This window comes from Cyprinodon variegatus, unplaced genomic scaffold (assembly GCF_000732505.1).
Source record: "Cyprinodon variegatus isolate N-32 unplaced genomic scaffold, C_variegatus-1.0 Scaffold37, whole genome shotgun sequence".
In the NCBI taxonomy this organism is placed as follows: domain Eukaryota; kingdom Metazoa; phylum Chordata; class Actinopteri; order Cyprinodontiformes; family Cyprinodontidae; genus Cyprinodon; species Cyprinodon variegatus.
Window position 1 is genome coordinate 1,311,609 of NW_015150490.1, and position 21,062 is coordinate 1,332,670.

The window sequence follows — 21,062 nt, forward strand, 5'->3', positions numbered from 1 at the left end:
CCCCCATTGGCCAGCAGCGCGGACGAGACATCTAGCCTTTATTATGGATATCTATGATGGTGGGGGTGTGAGGGGTCATATTACAGGTTTGGGACTCACAGCGCTGGGATGAAATGTCTTTAATGGAGGGAGGAGGAGCCCAGATGATCTTCTTTGCTGTTCTCACTACTCTTCTCACCTTCTTCTAGTCTGAGGCGCTGCAGCCTCCACACCACACAGTGAGACGGCTCGACAGAACGCTCTCTATGGCGCTTCTGTAGAAGGTGGAGAGGATTGGTGGGGGCAGGTGGGCTCTCCTCATCATTCGCAAGAAGTACATGCCCTTTTGTCCCTTTTGATCAGTGGGGTGGTGTTTACATTCCAGGTGAGGATGTCTGTGATGTGCACCCCCAGGAATTTGGTGCTGTCGACCACCTCTACAGCTGAGCTGTTGATGAGCAGAGGAGCGTCGTTAGGCCGGTTCTTCCTGAAGTCCAAGATGATCTCCTTCGTCTTCTCCACCTTCAGGATCAGGCTGTTATCTTTGCACCAGTCCACCAGCTGCTCACCCTCCTCTCTGTAGTTCCGGTTGTTGTCATCACTGATGAGGCCCACCACCGTGGTGTCTGTTGTCTGCAAACTTAACGATGTGATTGGTGGTGAACCTGGGGACCCAGTTATGTGTCATCAGAGTGAAAAGCAGGGGGCTCAGGACGCAGCCCTGAGGGGAGCCTGTGCTTAGAGAGATGACATCAGAGGTGTTCTGTCCAACCCGGACTGACTGAGGTCTGTTTGCGAGGAAGATATATTTTAGATTGCTGAGGGTTGTATTGAAGCCCAGCTGTTCCAGTTTTCCTATAAGGTGCTGTAGGATGATGGTGTTGAAAGCTGGACTGAAGTCCAGGAACGGCATCCACACGTGGATGTTCCCCTCCAGGTGTGCTAGGCTCAGGTGGAGAACAGCAGAGATGGCGTCCTCAGTGGAGCGGTTCCATCGGTAGCCGAACTGGAATGGGTCGAATGTTGGCAGCAGACTGGAGAAGATGTGTTCTTTAACCAGCTGGTAGAAGCACTTCATCATGATTGGAGTCAGTGCGACAGGCCGGTAATAATTCAGTAAGTTGACCTGAGGCTTCTTTGACTGGAATAATGGTGGCAGACTTGAAGCATGCTGGCACTATGGATTGGTCCAGCAAGGTTTTAAAGATCTCTGTGAGGAAACCAGCCAGCTGATCTGCACCCTCCAACCTCACATGCAAACCTTTCTGCTGTCAAAGGAGGCATTGGTACAATATCAGGCAATGGAAAGAAATTCTGTGTACCTGTAAACAGATTTGGACCATCGGAAATGACAGCACCAAAAAGATCTATTAGTCTTGTTAAGAGGAATTTATTTCTCCATCTTTTTTTTTTTGGGCTCCACAAAAGGCACACTTGTGTTTCGTGAAATTATGATGGGCGCACCTTGTTTTGTAGTTTAAAGGTCAAGAAGCTGGTGAAGGAAAATCTAGCTTTTTGGAGCATTATCTACAGTGAATCTGGCTGTAGCTCCTTCTCTGTCATACTAAGACAATTTGCTCATGCTTTATGAAATATATATAGGAATATAAGGATCATTTTCAAATCCCAGTATCACACAAAAACTGCTCATTTAACAGGGCGGAAACAAACTGGTCCGTATATCTTAACATTTACATCAGCAATCTTTGCAGATCACCTGCAACACACCTACTCATTGCTCTCGAAAAAATAATAAATAATACACATACAAATGTTTGCCCCTTTTTTGGAATCTTTGCAAATTAGGCTCCAAGTATAATTATATGATTCTGGGCATGTTGGAGCAGTAGGTAGCGCTGTTGCCTTGCAGCAAAAAGGTTATGGGCTCGATTCCTGGCCCGGGGTCTTTATGCATGGAGTTTGCATGTTCTCCCTGTGAATGTGTGGGTTCTCTCTGGGTACTCCAGCTTCTTGCCAGAGTCAAAACATGACTATTGGGTTATTTGGTTTCTCTAAATTGTCCTTAGGTTTGTGTGTGTGTGCGCGTCATTGTGTGTCTCTGTGTTGCCCTGCAACAGACTAGCAACCTATACACCACCTCTCGCCCGTAGACTGGGGTACAGGCCTGGCCCCAACACAACCCTGAAAAGGACTAAGTGGGAGAAAATGGATGGATGGAATATATAATTCTGAAAAACAGAATATATATGTTCTTTTAATAATTTGAATAAAAAGGATCAGAAATCTGATAGCTTTTATGAGCATATTACATTTTCCCGTCAGGCTAGATATTATCACCATCCAATATCATAAAAATAAAACCCTTTATAGACAACAAATGGGTTCACCTTGGAATAATCCATTAAAAAATCTATTCAAAGGCACATTTTATGACCTAATCATGCTGAAAATGTTTCTAATAAAATCATATAAGAATGACTTTAATAATACTGAAGGAAGGGTCATAATTAGATTCATGTAGAAGTATTGGGTCTGAATTGATCATGTCTTCTTCTTCTTCCTCCTCTAGATGTAGCCTGTTTTAATGTCTTTTGACCAAATGTTATAATTGACACCATCTTTAGTGTTAATGATTAAAAAAGCCAGGGTTCAGTCTTGTTGCATCGCTTAACATAGAAGTTGCTAATGTCCTGCAATAATAATGTTTAATACAGCAATATTTGGTTGATGTTTTTAGCAGATAATAATACTTGGTAGAAATAGACACCAAGCAAATTCTAGGATGACAAACCCTTTGAGCAAGGTGTGCTTCATTTGTATTTGTTCTTTTTCTAAACATAACTTTTATATATTCAAATTCATCAACTGACAAAGTGAGTAAATTCTGGCGAGGATGATCTCATATGGTGCTTCAGGGTGCTTGCAGATACAAGTGGTGGTTTGAACGCCTTCAGACCTCACTAGGGAAGTCTTAAACCACAGCTTGTGTGTGTTTTGCTTCTTGTGACGTCCTTCACCAGATAGACAGAAGATTTCAAAATGTCTGTACACCTCATTCCATTGCACTGTTGAGTAAAAAGAAATATTTCTGTCCGTATTGGCCTGACAAGGAAATGGGTTCTGACTGAAAAATCTCTAACAATGTTAAATGTATTCCCTCTTGTCTTTTGTCAGATGTCAATGGAGACAGTAATAGATAGTTAGCTACTAGCATAACCTTACTAATCACAGACATAACATTTTCAGCATGCATACCAAAACCATCATCATTGGTTTTAAATGAGCTTGATTTAATTGATTAAAATAAAAAAAATAGAAGCAATATTCTTTCCTTCAACCTTGAGAAGAAACATGATGACAGCATCTATCTCTGACATGAGAAGTAAGAGAATTAAATATGACAGTTACTATTTATATTTTTTTTCCCCAAAAAAGGTTAATCATAAATATTAATTCCTGTGATTCAGAAATTTAAACAACCAAACACCTTCTTTTGTCAATGCAGTGTCATTACTTTTATCAAGCTTTTTAAAAAATATAATATAATTTCCACTTTTGAATTTTAATACAGTCAAGGTTAGTCCTCTAACAGGAGATTAAATAATGATAAAAATTTAAATAATAATTTAATCCTTTTAGCCAAACTTTTTACAATAAGTGCTACTTTTTAAAAAGCCGACCCTCTTTTAAAATCCTCATTAAATGTAAGAGATATGCTTGTATTTAACAAAGTGTTAAACCACTGTAACAAACCAAAATCACAAACAGGACTGCAAAATATTTAGTAATATGATTCAAAGTATGAAGGTATAGTTTTAGTGAAAATTTCTGTTTGGTCTGACACTGGTGCTTTGTTTTGTTTTGTTATACATACTGTTTTAAGTTATCAAATTGTACCTATTTTGTTTCTTGAAACATGCCTCCCTATATTAGAAAGAAAGAGAAACTTTCTTCGTCATTAATGACAAGGGTAGCGGTATCCTTTACCATATATTACTGCAATCACTTTAAAGATGTCAGAAGATTTTGCTCTATTTGGTTCATTGTCATATTTTTTCTTTATATGAAGCAGCTTTTATAGGCTTTATTCACTCGCAGCTCCCCATAGATACAGTCTCATTTTGACCATTTGCTTCAGTTTCAATGACGCACTGATTTTGATGCTGCTGACCCAACACAGCACTCAAAACATGAGGTCAGTGTTAGTTTAGCAAGAAGTGAGATGGTTCTTGTAAACAACCACGGTGTTGTTTTCCAATGTTTACCAGTGAACTCTGTGGTAGCATTTGTCCTGCATCACCTCCAACCTATTTCCCCAGAATAAGAACAGTGTTCATCTTGTTTTTGGTCTTTCTCAAATCCACATCCTCCCCTTTGACTTGCTCAAAAGAAAGACGGAGGTGACAGTTCTCACATCATGTCAAAAAGTTGCTCACCAGCTCTTTGTACAAATCATCTGTGTAATCTGAGTTTTTCTATAGGTGACAGAGTTTACAGTCTGAGAGACACAGTGAGACTGAAATTCCCCCTGGAGCGTGCCTCTGCTGCTGACCACTGCCTCAGACACATAAGCCTTTAGTCTCTCAAACTCTGCTCTGTCTGTCAGGTAGTCAATAATTCAACGGGCTTGGGAGGGCTCCTGAAGAATCTTCTGGAATTTTTTTTTTCTTATATAAAAGTGCAAAATGCAGCATAAATTGTCTGTAGGAATGAAAATGTGATATTTGGAATGGTATACATGTTTTGTCATTACAAGATCTCCTTTTCTGTGGAAAAAAGACTAGAAATAGAAGGAATAGTTACACATTTCCAGAGTAATGTTATAAATTACTAAACATATGTTTTTTAATCCTCATTTAGTTGGAACAAATGTTTGAATTTTAAAAAGTTAAATGGTTCATGTACAAATATCCACACACTAGGAAGTCACCCCTTCCAAACCACAACGCTAAAACTATTCCAGAAATCTTAACCTTGTTAATATATGTTGCACTATTCCTTAACCAGTTTTACAATACATAGAAATACTGTGATAAAGAACAAACCTTGCCTATATGTTGTTTACCTCAACCCTTTGGAATATACTGCATGGTAGAAAGTCATGCATCTGTGGCTGATGCAAGATCAGTTAGTTATGAAGAAGAAAAAACGTACATTACTTAAAAATTTACATAAGCTGTGATAAGATTAGGTTATCCACAGCATAATGTTGGCAGCATTATGCAGTGGAGAGGATTTTCCTCAACGGGCACAGGAAAGCTTCTCAAAATAGATGGGTAGAGAATGGAGCTTGACGAAAACACATCAGTGTCTGAAAAGGTTTAATGTCTAGAAGAATAATGCTTAAAATACCATCAGAGCTAGCATTAAAATGGTTCAGATCAAAGTATATCCATGAATGAAATGGACCAAAGTTGCTGCATTTAGTTGTCTGGCATGAGCCTCAGTGCTGATCTCTGTAGCTGGCTGGTTTAGAATAAAGAGAGTCAAAGTTTGGTTCCATTTAAGAGTCATCTCTTTATAGGATGTTATTACTGTGGATTGCTTCTGAGGTAAAAGAACTGAGAGGAGACACAGAGGCGTCTGACCACAGACGGAAAGTCTTGTCAACAACATAGACAGTATGACGGTTCCTCAGCATTTTGAATTGAGAAGAAATTTCAAAATTACAGAGAAATACAGACAAAGAAAACACATCCTTAGATTTTTTTTTGTGACACTTAGAATTTAAAACCTCTTGATCAGCTATTCATTTATTAAACTCTCAAGTATTTATTTTCCAAAGCTTTATCCTTCTCACCGTCACATAGGGGCACAGAGGTTTATATCAACTGTCATATTGTAGAACACTAAATAATGTGTGTTCTGCAGTCACACTTCCTTTTCTCTAAAGTCTAGAAAGAAAAAATAAATAAAACTGCAATTTTCCTTTTGAGCAAGGACGAGTGCCTCTGCAGAGACTGAGTGCATTCCTTTGTCTTTTAAAATCTCTGCTATTTTGTAAAACCTGCATAAAAGGCCATCGCTCCCACACTAACAAGGCTTCAGAGGAATAATATGTCAACAGGCTGTATGAAAATGCATCGAATGAAATCATACAAGTAGATAAATGAGCTTTAAATATTTTATTGCCTTTGGGACTGTCGCTCTGTTTCCAGTCCAAACAAAAATATTATCAACATCGCATGAAACAATGCATGATATATTTTCATCTGATTAATATTTTTTTGTCTGTTTTCTTTTTGTTCTAAGAACCTGACTCCATTTAATCCCTGTTAAAATTATACAATGTAAATGTAGAATTTCTGTAGGTATCCAGGGCTTTCTTTGTATTTCTTATTTTCAGCCATAGAGTGAAGCATGTTCACCCACACAAGTTGCTCTGACTTATGATTCATAAAATGTGCAGCAGAGCGCTGTGGTGTTCGTCCAAGTGAGACGCCCAGAATTTAATGCATTTCATACATTTTAACACTGGTATGGAGATAAACAAATGCTGATTTGCCCATTTTCTTGCTTGCAGTACATTTTTATTTCACTTCTGCAATTTACTTTTTCCACTTCAACTTTATGAAAAAAATAAACATTTTGATAGTTCTATATGTTGTAAAAAAAAAAAAAAAAAAATGGTGCAAGCTCAGCTCTAGCTTTGTAGGTGCTTTTATTGATATTGAGTTCTTACCACAAAGTCATTTTTCATTAAAAGGTATAGTGGAGGATTTTTGCTCATTTTTAAAAAGATCCATCCAATCCAATAAAAAAAAAAAAAAATGAAGATGCTCAACCCTGTACCCGCATCAGAGAGGGAATGTCTATTTAACGCACGTGAAAGCATGCACAAGCCCATTTCTCCTTGTACATGCTCTGTTTAGAAGTCGCTGTTTGCATCACTCATACATGCTTACTTTCCAAAAGAAGATTTGCAACTTTTCCACAATGTCAGACTCACCACTGGTAAGTGAAAATGGGGACAAGCAGGTAGGACGGCCTTACGTAAACATATCACTAGAATGATTGAGAATTAGGAGGACCACTTATTTTAATGAAGAAAAAAAAAACATTCTCCTCTATACCTTTAAGTATGCTTACAAAAAAGAGTAAAGCGTATACAGTCAGTAGAAATCCAATAACCTTCTTTTTTTTTTTTTTTTCGCTAGATCCTTGAAAATTGTTCTACAATTTGGATGGATTGTTATTGTAGGAAGGTCATGTCCTTTTGAATCATTTACAGTGAATCTGCCAAATTCAATAGATCTAATTAACAAACCAAATATTCATGGTATGTTTTTTCAATAATGTTGTAATTTAAAATTAAAGAGGCTTCTGCGTTCTGCCACATAACAATGTAAGCATCTATCTACTATTATTTAAGCTGAACATAACCTTGTTCTTTTTCAGAAAGGAGCTAATTCAACAAACGCCTTTAATCAACTCTGCTCATCCAAATTGCAGGTGACAGTTCTTTGTTTTTGCATAAACAAACACAGGTTCACCACGTTCAAGGTAGTGCTGGAGTAAACTATTATTTGTCACGTTGCAGCTGCAGCTCGGTTTATCTATTTATGGATGCACCACGGACAGCTGTGTATTTGGCTTTATATCAGCTCAGCATTTTACAGTAAATTATGAGCTTGCCACATGATAAAAAATAGCTCTGAAGTTATTTAAAAATGCTTACAGGCAAAAATAATTTTTTTATATTATATTTGTGGCTTATTTTTACAGCATTTAAGTGGTGCGAATATGATACATTAAGAATAATCTCTGCTTTATAAAGTTAAAAGTGAAAGAATGAGCAACTAAACGAGAACAATGGTTTAGAAGGAAACAATGTTTAGATGAACAAAAAAAGCCAATACTGGTAATTAAATGTTTGTCACCATTAACAAATGTTTTAAAGCATACTCATGGGATTGGTATTCATGGTGAATTCAAGGGAAAATCCTGTGTTTTCTTTCTATGCATCTTCTCCCTGGAAAGCATCGCTAAAAAACAGACTTTTAGCATGATTATTTAAATATTTACACAGAATCAATCTATTATTGAAGAGCTTGTGCAGTATATGCTAGTTGGTAGTAAAGCTACCATAGTCCTCTTAACTAAGATGACAGCATCCTTTTCAGCTGCCAGGTAATGCTTGGGATTTGTCATGATGTGGCATCCTTTCTGCTGAAGACTCAGAGTGGTGGAAACAGACAGACTGAAGAAATTGATTCACAAGGGCAGTAATGAGGGGGTGAAACTCAAATATCTGATGGACATGTCAAAAGAGAGGATGTTGTCCAAGTTAATGACAACTCTGGACAAGGTATCACACCCACGTGCTGGACAATCACAGTCATTCAGTAATTGACTCTTTCTGTCATGATCCAACAGCAAAGGCCATAGAAGATATCATTATTTATATACTATACTATTGTTTGCATTGGTTTGTATGACAATATTTATGAAAATCACCTGTGACTTAAGGCTGGTATCAGGTCTTTTAATATTCTATGTAAGTTATGTAAATATAAAACAGATTTATCGTTAACTGAGTTAAAACAGAAAAGTCAAAAATCTAACATTGAGTATTTCAGTTTCAAGGATTATTAATCTGAAAAAACTGTAAAACCATGATAAGAAAATACAGTTTTTGTTATAAAGTATACTGGATTATGTTGATTCAGTTTAAAACAGATATTTTAAGAGAAACTTTTTGCTAGGAAGGTTGATTGGTATTAGGTAAGAGATCTCTGTGTTGGTTTTTTTGGTTTCCTACTTAAACATTCAGTTAAGGGTCATTCGTTTTCTTACAGATTGAGTGAGATAATTATTCAAAATAAACAGTGGTTTCAAAGAGTTGATGCTGTTGAGATATGCTAACATAAAAAAACAATGTCACTGCATAGCAGGTCCTACACCATATAATGTAGTACTTTAATATTGTGTTGTATCATGCTACTGTTGCATATACGAAGATATTTGTCAAATCTGACAAAGCACACACTTCCAGTTAAAGCCCTTGTAAAATATACTGTAGCAAATTGAAAATATTCATATTTGTGTTTTTTTTTTTTTTTTTTTTTTTTTTTTTTTTTTTTTTTTTTTTTTGGACCTAGCTCAAAAACTATAGATTGGCATGCAGATACAGTTAAAAGTTCAATAGGGAACTTGGCATAATCTTAAGATGCCACTCTATGCTGCAATTCTTTAACTTTAGTTGTTTGTGAAAACTCTGCTCCTATTTTTTTCATTAATTATTATCAGAACGATGCTGAACTTTATATATATATATATATATATATATATATATATATATATATATATATATATATATATATATATATATATATATATATAAAATATATACACAGAATTCTCAGCAAATATGTCCATACATCTTCTTCCGCTTAATCAGCCAGGGTCACGGTGGGGCCAGTGTCTATCTTCAGCAGTCTGTGGGCGAAAGGCTGGGCGCACCTGACCATGCACACACACACACTCACACCTAAGGACAATTTGGAGACACAATTAACCTAACAGGAATGTTTTTGGATTGTGGGAGGAAGCTGGAGTACCGAGAGAAAACTCAGCTATGCGCTAGGAGAACATGCAAACTCAATGCAGAAAGACCCTGGACCGGGAATCCAACCCAAGATCTTTACTACAAACTGCTCAACCATGCAGCCATTGGTTAATTAAAAAAATTATAATGAATAAAACAAGAAAAACTGTAATTTATTTTTTGTAATTTGAATTTGATCTTTTTCCTTTTTTCCCCACAATATAATTGCTTTCAAATTATAAGTTGTATTTTTTAGATAATAAATCAGTGCTATAACATGTTATAATTTATTTCAAGTCTCTGATAATACTAGCCTCAACAAATTATAAAATTATGTTTCTTAAACTTGGTGCAAAATGTAACTACCAAACTTTCTTTTAGCTTAGATTTTCTATCTGTTGACACAAAAACAGGCCTTTCTTGATGATAATTGTGACTGAATATAAGGGGCATTTAAATACCTGAGATGTATTTTTAGTTTCATTAAATTATTGTTACTTGGTTTTACAGTTTTGATCATGTAAAAGTTTTTAGAGTTTTACGAAATGTTATAGAATGTTACCTGTCAATAACTCTAAATATTAACTTATTTAACTTTAGTTTGGTGGAATACAGATTTTTTTTTCTTTTTTTTCTCCATGCATAATTTTTAAAGGGCATAATGAATCTGTGCCAAAATGAATCTGGGGTGTCATTTTCCATTTCCCACTCAGCAGAAATTGGATTAGCCACATTACAGCTGTTCTGGAAATCTGACAAGACATCCACCACTGTGTTCTTTGCTCTGCCCTGCAGTGTTTTTTTTTTCTTATCCAGGGATTCAAAGTGAGTCACTGCGGTGGACAAAATGTTATGTACCACAACTGAAACGCAGATGGCTTCAAGCTTTGCTTCAGCCATCACTCACTTCTAACTCACGGGTTAGCATGCCAAGCAAGTCAGAGAAAACTGTCACCGCACACCAGTGAGTTTGGCAAACCAAACTGCTGCCTAAAGTCCAACTGCCCCATGTGCTAAACATTGCAGAGTCTTCTGCTCTGAAAATAAGTAGCTGATTTGAAATCAACTTTGAGTATTTTTGATCAAATGTTATTAGCTGTTAAGTTAACATATTTATCTTTGAGGGTCGACCAGAAGTGCTGCAAATTTACAACCATTTCCTGATTACAAAAGTGCAAATTTAAATGGACTGGAGCTGTAAAGTCAGAGAAAAAATCTGGTTTATTTTCTACAAATGAAAATCTGGCAAGTATGGTGTTTTATTTGTATTTATTGTGACACAAGATTCCAAAACATGTCTTAAGAAGTTTACAATGAGTGGATAAAATCAACCTGTGTTTAATTTAACCTCATTGTGAATACAGCCATTCTGTGACTATTTCAGATGTTTGTTAACATGTGAACCAACAGCATACAGGTGACCAAGACTGTAGAGAATTTTAAGCCAGGGTTAATTCAGAAAACTGCAAAACTAACATTGCACATCGTTATCAGCACCAGGGGGAATAGATTTGGGAATGGCCCTTTTTTAATGTACTGATTCACAAGAATCTGTTTTTAAACGGTTGATTTACCAAATTATTAAATTCATGCAACTATGTTTCTGGCCTCCTTAAAATAAAAATAGCCAGTAAATATGACTTAAGTGACATTTAGTGTCTTACTCACACAACTCAAACAGCCTTTTTGCTGTTGCTAATAAAACTAATAAATATTAGACTTTTTAGGCTCTCATCTTGCAATGATTCCTGTCTGCTATTTCCTGACAAGCTGAATGTGTGTATTCCCATGACATCACTCCTTGCGCCCTCTACCAGAGCTACTGCACCTGGGAGGAGCACCCTAATTCCTAACAATATAAAAGGGTAGGTCTGTAAGAAAAACCTTGAATAATAACACAAACTGCATAGCACCCGATAAAGACAAACATGGTGGAAGCAACATCCTTTTGTATGGATGTTTTGTTTTACATTTGCAAAAAAATCTGGGGAGAAATTTTAGGAAGACTTAGACTTACAGGGCAATTATACTGGAAATCTAGATATATAACGCTAAATCTACAATGAAATTGGATTGATCAAAATTAATCATGAGATGGAATGGTCCATTGACAGTCTAGACAAAAATCCAGTAGGCCATCTGTGGCAAGACTTGAAAATTACTGTCATAAACACTATTCAATATTTACCTCATTTGGAAAGAATGATTAAAACATAAAATATAGTCAAAAATAAAAATGATCAAGTTAAGATAAAGCAAGGAGGCAACAAGAAGCTTGAAAGCATGCTCCATAAAATAAGTATTAGTGGTGTGCGGTCAAGGATGAAGGAGATCACAGGTTTCAAGCAGAAAGAGGATCAGACAGATGGAGGTCTGGACTGAGTAACTAAACTAAACACATTCTTCATTAGGTTCAGGTCAAGAAACATGCTGTGCATCCTTCTCTCCTGCCTAGAGTCCAATGGAAATCCCAGCCTCCTTTGACCCAAAGCCATAAGAGCCAGAGCAGCTCTGTGCCCCAAATCACCTCTTCTACCTTAGCCTGACCAAAAATATTGCCCTGGTGATGTATAAGATATCCTTCCTAGTTTTGGTACCAAAGAAAACTCATGTTTGTCTAAAAGTTTTATACCCTTGTTGACACCCACATCATGGAGGTCCTTGAGAGACTCCTGTTGGTCCAACAAGCAGCTATTGGATCCCCTGTGGTTTGCTAATAACAGCAGAGTTGAAGTTGAAGATGCCATCACACACCTGCCTCAACAAACCCACTGTCCTTTAGACAAGGCAGGTAGCACTGTGAGGATCATGTGCTGCCTGCAATTATTCAATGCATTTAACATAATCCAGACTGATTTACTTTGCCAGAAATTGGATCAAATGCTACCTTACAAACTGTTTGACTGATGGGTCAACTGTTTATTAAGGTACTCAGTAGCACAGGAGTGCCACCGGGGGCAGTACTCTCACCATTCCTGTTTAATCTGTACACCTTAAACTTCAAGTAAATGGAGTCCTATCATCTGCAGAAATACTCTGTTGACTCTGCAGTTGTTGGATGCATCAGAGATGGACAAGAAGCTAAGTACAGAAAGCTTTGTATCATGGTGTGAAATTAATAATCTGATCCTGAATGTCAATAAAACAAGGGAGATGATTGTAGATTTCAGAAGAAAAGGGAATGCAGTGAATGTTATTACATCATGGCAGAAGAAGTAGAGGTGGTGGAGGAGCATAAATAACTTGGTGTTCACCCCTGGGAAAAGACTTGACTTGAGAAGTTTTCTACAGGAAAGCACAGAGTAGACTGAACAGCTTAAAAAAGGTAGATCATTCAGTGTTTGTAGCAAGATGGTGCATATCTTCTATTGGTCTGTTGTGGAGAGTGTAATCTCTTTCTTCATCATCTGCTGGGGTAACAGCATCGGAGAAAAACACTTAAAAAGCTCAACAAGCTTATAAAGAAGGCTGAAAGACAGACATACTGTATAAATCTTGAAAATGAAAACTTACATTATTTAGATTTCTTTTAGGTTTTTTCTCCCATTTTAAAATCACACTTTTTGTTATATATCAAATAAAATCCCAATGACAATATTACATTTATGGATAATAATGTTTTGAACTTAATATGGTCTTCATATATGTGTATAAATTCATAAATGTAAATGTTTACTTTGCACCTGAGAGAGGAGCAGTTTTTGGCTTAATGCATGAATATTGATGAATATTATGCCATGACAAATGCAACCCCCCAATAAAGATGAAAGTGTCCTGATGTTAGAATCTACAGTATATCTGTAAACAGCTGCCTGTGCAGACAAACATCATTGAACCAATCCTTTTCACTGCTAATACAATCATCGACACTGTGTCAAATAAGCCTGAGCTCTCAGAAAACCAATAGTATAACGTTAACTGGTGCTGCAATGTGCAATAGCACATTTTATACGAGGACTAATTCCTAAACAGCAAAATACATTATAGCTGTATAGATTTCTTTACTTAGAAAATGCTCTTATAGACATTGCATCAACTGTTAGTCGGTTTTTATAGGCTCCACTTCTATGCCAATAAAGTTAATTGCATGAAACCACTTAATGGCCCATCTGCAGATACTCCCAGAAATGTGGTAAACATAACCCAGAAGTCAACATATGTTACAAGCAGTGAAAAGATGATGCTGTGAAGCACTGCACCACCCCAAATAGAGACTCTGCAGAATAAAAAGAGTGTCTGAGGGTGATGTTCTCCAGGGCACTTTATGGTCAATACATCAAGCCTTCATGCAGGGTGAGAAAGCTTGAATATCACTTTTTCTCACTGCTTTAATGTTTCCTCGAACAAGGCCATACATTGGCCTTTTATTCTGCTGGAGGTGTAAAATTCAGCAGTCAAGGAAAATAATCCATTATCCATTCTAATAAAGTCACAGGTTTGAATTGTTCAAATCATCTTTATTGGTATCAAAGATAAAAACAGTATAAAACATGTTCTCTCTTTACGAATCTGCTAGTTTATTAAAAAAGCACTTAAAATTGCAATCTTTCAGTGTATATGAGAAATTATGTTTTTCTTAACCATTTTCAGAAAATGTGTCTAAGCTATTTGGTTAATTGCACCTGTGAGACTAACTGAATCATGTCCTAATTTTGCTCTCAAACAGTCTCTTGAATTCTGACTACAGTGTGTGGCTATAAAATGCCAAGTTAATCCATCTGCTGTGTTTTATCTCTGAAGTCACTTAACCCCTGTTTTTAGTCAACACATTGCAAACATGGTTAAATGGAGTCTACACTACAATAACACAGTTGAATATGTGGAAATGAGATCATTCATGCTTACTAACATTGATTTGTTTTTGTTAGGCCCCAATCTTTATTGGTCTTATTCGTAACAGGATATGACTCTTAAATGTTGCCTTGCAAATGTGATTGAGTTTGCTGATAAGTAGCTGTGTCCAGTTTTTCTGGAGAAGAAGGGATACTGGTATAAAAAGAAGACAACAAGCATGAATCATTTCAGCTCTGCAGAGAGTACAATTTACCGCCTCCGAACAACTTCTGACAAGCTGCAATTTGTTTTTCATTGTGCTCAGAAATATATTAACTTTAACCTTTCCTCTTTACCTTCAGTTGTGAGAAGAGATTTCGTGAATCTAACTATACGGCCCCCCTAAAAGCCTTTATTACCCCTTTCCTGGTGACTGAAAAACCTGTTTAAAGCTGGGAACAATCGGCTTTTAGTGGCAGTGGGAACATCTGAGTGATGCGTATCTACCCGGTCAAATGATTCAGCAAGTGACCCACATTGAAACCAACTCAGCTCTAATCGGCATGCTTGGGAGCATCAAAACTAGGTTGATCTGCTAAATAACTTGACACCATTGAACGCAACGTAAGGGCATCAACACACTGTGCCAGTTGCTTCTGATCTAAGAAGCCGAAACAACTCTGTATACATTCGATAAACATGGCGCAGCAATCCAGAGGTTCTGAGTTGAAGCCCCACTCCCATGGACTGCCACTCTTGGTCCCTGAGCAAAGACCCTTAACTCCACACTGCTCCCGAGCGCTGCACAGTGGCAGCCAACTGCTCTCAAAGAGGATGGGTTAAATGGAGAGAGTTAATTTCGTTGCTCTGTACTTGTGACAGTGTTATAAAATAAAAAAAATAAAAAAGGTAGAAGCTGAATTTGGAGGGGAAAAAAGAGCGAAACAATAAAGCGCAAAACACCCTGGCTTCCTTACATGTTTCTCTCCATTGTTTACTTTAATGATTCATGTTGCACTGGTGACATCTTCAACGCCAACCCAGCGTGATGTTAGGGGGTCGACCCATGTTTGAAAACCATGCGTAAACGCGCATTTTTTTATAGGAAAAGTGCCTTTATTTTCAGTGCGTGGCAGCTTGTGACACCTTCAAATAAAAGACATCCAATGTCAGCAGTTAAGGTGTAAGGTTAACCACGAAGCTTTTCTTGTTTAATGGTTTTCTTTTGGTTTAAAGTAGACGACTTCTTTCACTCCTCACTCAATAAATCCAACAGGCTTCACAGGACTGTTTTCTATGCTGGATGTGTGTGTGGAGACTGAAAGTTGACTCATTCTTTTGTTAAAACTCATCAAAGTCTGAGCGCTGGACTGTATGTCTTTGAGAGACACTTCTAACACCAAAATTGAGGGTTTGTATGGATTTTCTTTCTGACTTTACAAATGTCCAATTGAAATGCCCAGAGTTTCGTTCTTTTTGATGATCTTTTTCTTAGGACAAACATGGACATCTTTGGCCTTAACAACTCAGATGCTCTACTCCAAACCCTTCCAAAGGTGATAGAAAGCCTTCACCTATACACCTTACATAGGACACTTAGTTTGATATGATGTATCTCAATATTTTCGGTAATGATCCACCAGAACCTGTCAGCCTGAAACTCATCCCCTTATAAGTACAGGTGGAGCAGGAGGTGAAACTTCTGCAGGGGCATTAAAGCATAGATGTGCCTTAGAGCTCTTGTATGATTAACATAACCTGGCTAACTGGGTGTCTAGATAAAGGAAGGGCTCACTATCTGATGTTGACACCCTTCAGTCAATACCAAGTAATTATTTCAGCTTTCTGTTGCTGGTCATTTTGACCAAAATTTGCATAAGCAAATAACGTCGGAAACCTTTTCTTTTCTTGCATTGTAAAATCTGCTAAACTTTATCTGTGACAGTTCATATGAAAACAGCAGCTAATTGGTTTAAATAAATACATTTTGCGCGCGGTGCTGATTGTGTTTATTCCATTTTTTTTTTTCCGTTGCTGAGTAATGGGATTTTAAATAAATTCCTTTCCCTACTAGTTTCACTGTCGTGTGGGTTCCTCCTATGCGCCATGGAGCGATTGATAGCTTCATGGGCTGGGCACACAAAGCTCTGAATATGAAAACACGTGACAAGGCTCGGAGATGCTACGCCTCATAAGAGTGAAGACACAAAGAAAAAGGCTGGAGAGACGCTGGAGGCAGCTGCAACACCAACAACTCCAACCTGCTTCCAGAGGAAAAGAGCGCACTCCAAAAGCCGAAACTTAGAATTCCACAGAAACTTCTGCTTCAAGATTTGAACATATAGGGAGAAACTGATTAAATATGTATATTTTATTTAAGGCGTAAGCGTTTGCAGCTTTTTTTCTTCATGTAAGATTTTTTTGGTGGTTCAGTGATGCGCTTCTGTCTTGGATTTACGCACGGTGATAAAAAACGATTCTGCCCACTTAAAGGAATTATGTAAGGTAAGAAACACACTTAATTTATTTAAGACTTTGAATTAAACTAGCAGTAGTTATTCAATTGCTTTTTTGCGTATAAATATTATGTTTAAACTTTTCGGTGTATTATCCTTTTTTTTTTTTACATATTTTTTTTCTTCTCCCATTTATAAAAGACATAACTATTATTGCACCAAAATTGAAACAGGTGTCGTTAAAAGTCTAACGTAAAACAATAATGTTAAATATCAAAAAGGCAACCTGTTTTTTTCAAAATAATCTGGACACTTAATACCAGATTATTCTAGCTTAAGAAGCCACATATTAAATAAGGTTGTTTTTCCTCAGCATGTTTGGTTCTAAAGGGCGTTTTAATGTTGTGTTTATGAGCACTGGGTGCCTAATTTAGTATTTGAATAGACAAATACAAGAAATGTGGTTTTTGCCTGATCAAAAAACTAAATCCAATTTGTTGAAAAATTTGATTTGAATTATTGATAAGCTATCTGAATCCTATGTTAAACATTTGCAGTGAACTGATTTAATTATGTAAATGTTATTTCTTGTTCATGGAATTTTTCTGAATCCGAGACTAAGGTCACCCGTCTGCAAAAACACTAAAGAAAGATATGAGAAAAAAAACATTTTCAGGGCTGTTGAGATGTTAAGATATCTGACATGTTTTTTTTTAATCAATCTGTAGGTTTTCCGTCATCTCAGACTCCAGTATTATCCTCAGACACAGCCATGAAATCTGTGCTTGATGGGGTGGCAGACACCACCTTCCGGACTATTACATCTGGGTTGCAGTATCTTGGCTCCAACGATGCCAACTACGACGACCCCATCAATGATTTGAACTTAAAGGGCAGCTTATCCATGCAGAAGCCCCTTTCTGCTTTCCGCAGCAACTCGTTTCCAGACAAGATACCTGCAGATGAAGAGCTTATCCTCAAGGGCATACCATTCTTCCCTACCAATGCCACAGACTTGTTTGGCAACAGGACCACATTTAGAGATGAGACCAATAATATACAATGCGGTGAGAACTTTATGGACATGGAGTGTTTCATGATCCTAACCCCCAGCCAGCAGTTGGCTGTGGCTGTGATGTCTCTGACTCTGGGTACCTTCACAGTCCTGGAGAATCTGGTGGTGCTCTGTGTCATACTGCAGTCCCGCACCCTCCGCTGCCGTCCATCCTACCACTTCATTGGCAGCCTTGCAGTAGCTGACCTCCTGGGCAGTGTCATCTTCGTCTACAGCTTTTTGGACTTTCACGTTTTCCACAGGAAAGACAGCCCAAATGTATTTCTCTTCAAGCTGGGTGGAGTCACTGCATCATTCACAGCATCAGTTGGGAGCCTCTTCCTCACTGCTATTGATCGCTATATATCTATACACCGGCCCTTAGCCTACAGGCGCATTGTGACACGGAACAAGGCTGTCGTAGCCTTTAGTGTGATGTGGACACTTTCGATCATCATTGCAGTGCTACCTCTGCTTGGCTGGAACTGTAAACGTCTCAACTCAGTGTGCTCAGACATATTCCCCCTGATTGATGAGAACTATCTGATGTTTTGGATCTTCCTGACCAGTGTCTTGGTTATTTTTATCATCTATGCCTACATATACATCCTTTGGAAGGCACACCACCATGCCGTCCGTATGCTGAGCCGTGCCTCCCAGAAGAGTCTTGTTGTCTACTCAGCAGATGGGACTAAAGTGCAAACCACACGCCCTGAACAGGCACGCATGGACATCCGTTTAGCCAAGACCCTAGTTCTCATTTTGGTAGTGTTGGTAATCTGCTGGGGCCCATTGCTTGCCATAATGGTATACGACCTCTTCTGGAAGATGGACGATGACATAAAGACTGTGTTTGCATTCTGCAGCATGCTCTGTCTTCTCAACTCTACCGTCAATCCAATCATCTACGCCTTGAGGAGCAAGGACCTGCGCCGTGCCTTCCTCAGCTGCTGCAGCATCTGCCGGAGTAGTGCCCAGCAATTGGAAAACAGCCTCGAGTCGGACTGCCAGAACAGGCATACCAACATTTCTGCCAACAGGGCTGCAGAAAGTTGCGTGAAGACCACTGTGAAAATAGCCAAAGTGACGATGTCAGTGTCGACTGAAACCTCTGCAGAAGCTGTCTAATTTGCCATTGGGGAGTTTGTGTGTAAATGTTATCATCTTTGAACATACCCATTTCACATAAAAAGCAAAGGTTGGATATTCCAGAAACGTCCTCTCCTGAAAGTTGTTGACACTCATCCTCACACATGCTTTATTGGCTTCATAACGTCATGTTGTTGTGTGAGTACACAGTGTGCCAAAGTGCCAAATGGTATTGTAAGATAATAGAGGGGCCTCATGATTTGGAAAAGACTCAGAAAGACTATCATAAGTCTGCTGTTTACCATATAGACTCCATGATATCTAGTCAGCAAATGCATATTATATTTTTGTACTGTGAATTCAGGTTTCGACAAACTCTATCTTCATTTATGGGATAAGGGGCTACTGAAATTTCTAAGTAAAGATGTTTTACAGTGTCATGTAGAAGTTGATATGTCTATGAACTCATACATATAACAATTCACCGCGCCTTGACTTCCTATAGGTTTCCCTTTGCATAGAGGCATTTTTTAAGCTGAATGAAGAAATAATGTAGTTATTACAGACTGTCTTGTTCCAGATTTTTTTGATTTTCTTACATCATTCAGTAAATGCGGAGGGATGTTTTTTTTTTTAAACTACAGGTCAGGAAGAGTAAGTAAATCTTGAAAAATCTACTAAGAATAATAAGTGTGAAATAGGTCAACAAAAATTTATTTTCCGTGGTAGTGATTTTTTTTACTAGCTGCCAGCTCTTGTAGGTAAAAATGTCTTTATTCAGTAATGTACCTAACAACTGTACAGTGTTTAATTGCAAATGAAGAGTTCCAATTCAGCTATACAGCCAAGTGAACTCATACAATAAGCTTTTTTTCATTTAAAGCTTGAAAAATAACAAAAACAGTGTGCTGGTCACTACTGTTCGAAACTTAAAGGGTCTCCGGACAATAGCTGCTTTTGTCGATTGCTTAATTTGATCAGATTCTGCCTTGTATGTATGTGTGGTAACTTGTGACTTAGTGATCATTTTCCAACCCCAAAGCCTTTTGGTCATTGCAGTGAATTATTCTTAGTGCTACTGTTGCAGAAAACAAAAGGAACCAATGCACAGGACTGGTGATGTGGTTTTGGCGTAAATTTAAGTGACATGAAAAATACCTGCTGTTCATTTTTATTTCTTAAAACAAAGAAACATAGGTCAGTAGCATGTGATTCAAACTGAATTTTGTGTGTAAGAATTATGTGGAGATCAAAACTGACCTTAAATAAGACATCATAGCAGCGGTGGGACTTTTTTTTCTGATAGATGATGTAGAACTTTTAATCTAGAAATATCACAGCACAATTGTTCTGTAAACATTTATCTTGTTGTGAAGTTTTCCAAACAGATGTTTATCAGTATGCTTCTGCTGGCTCTCGTAATTTTAAGTATTAAAGAACAAAATGTCAACTTGTCAAGTGGCTTCTGTATATCGGTGGCAAAATGAGGAGTTTATGACTTCAAAATCCCAGTCGATCAAGTGTTTCTGATATTACTGTGTTAAAACCTTTGAATAAAGTCGCAGCTGGTGTCATGTTGCTTGTAGTTGTTTAATTTGGTTATTTTATAGCAGAAAAATGAATGACGACCGAGTGAGGACATCTACTCTAGGCCCAACATGTGCTGACAGAAGAACCCAAGGCCTGCGTCTAGTCATGATGTTTTACTGCCCCCTTGTGGAGGAATTTATATTGTCTGCAATGAAGAGCGTCTAAAAAGTTGTGGAATCTTCCCTGCATCATTTGCCGTTTACTTTTATTTTCTTGGACCATGCTGACAAGAAAAGGAAATTATCTTTTAGTGTAATTAAATATTTAAACTAGAAAAAAAATGTCTTGCTTCAATTAAACTTCAATATCACATCTAAATTAAAAAAGTAACCAGTCAGTCTCTTCAGATATTTTTCTTAGTTTCTGCTTTTAATTTTTGTCACAAATACACAGTAGATTCTTGCTACTTCGAACTACCTTTGAGTAATAACTGGCTATAACTCATCATTTTTAACTGAGTACACAAAATTAATCATTCATAAATAAACCTGAACTATAATACATTATAGAATTACTTGCTGTTTGTCTAGAACAGTATTATCCAGTTTTAGGGCTTTGAAATTCTGCTTTTTCTACTTTCAACTTTTGTTTGTGACATATTATTTCTTATAAT

At 37.4% G+C, this 21,062-nt stretch overlaps 1 protein-coding gene across 2 annotated transcripts; it reads left to right on the forward strand.

The window, feature by feature from the left end:
• Positions 1-16,472: 16,472 nt before the first annotated feature.
• cnr1 (cannabinoid receptor 1 (brain)) lies at positions 16,473-20,918 on the forward strand. 2 transcript variants are annotated; one of them, XM_015369383.1, is made up of 2 exons: positions 16,473-16,768; positions 17,446-20,918. In XM_015369383.1, exon 2 carries the CDS (start codon positions 17,489-17,491, stop codon positions 18,896-18,898), a length of 1,410 nt encoding a protein of 469 aa, XP_015224869.1. In that variant the 5' UTR covers positions 16,473-16,768; positions 17,446-17,488; the 3' UTR covers positions 18,899-20,918. The 2 variants fall into 2 exon arrangements, with proteins under 2 accessions (XP_015224869.1, XP_015224861.1); XM_015369375.1 differs by having other exon boundaries at positions 16,473-16,765; positions 17,445-20,915.
• Positions 20,919-21,062: the final 144 nt, after the last annotated feature.

Bases quoted from the DNA above. Each gene is read 5' to 3' on its own strand.
- cnr1 (XM_015369383.1), top strand. From the start codon at position 17,489: ATGAAATCTGTGCTTGATGGGGTGGCAGACACCACCTTCCGGACTATT.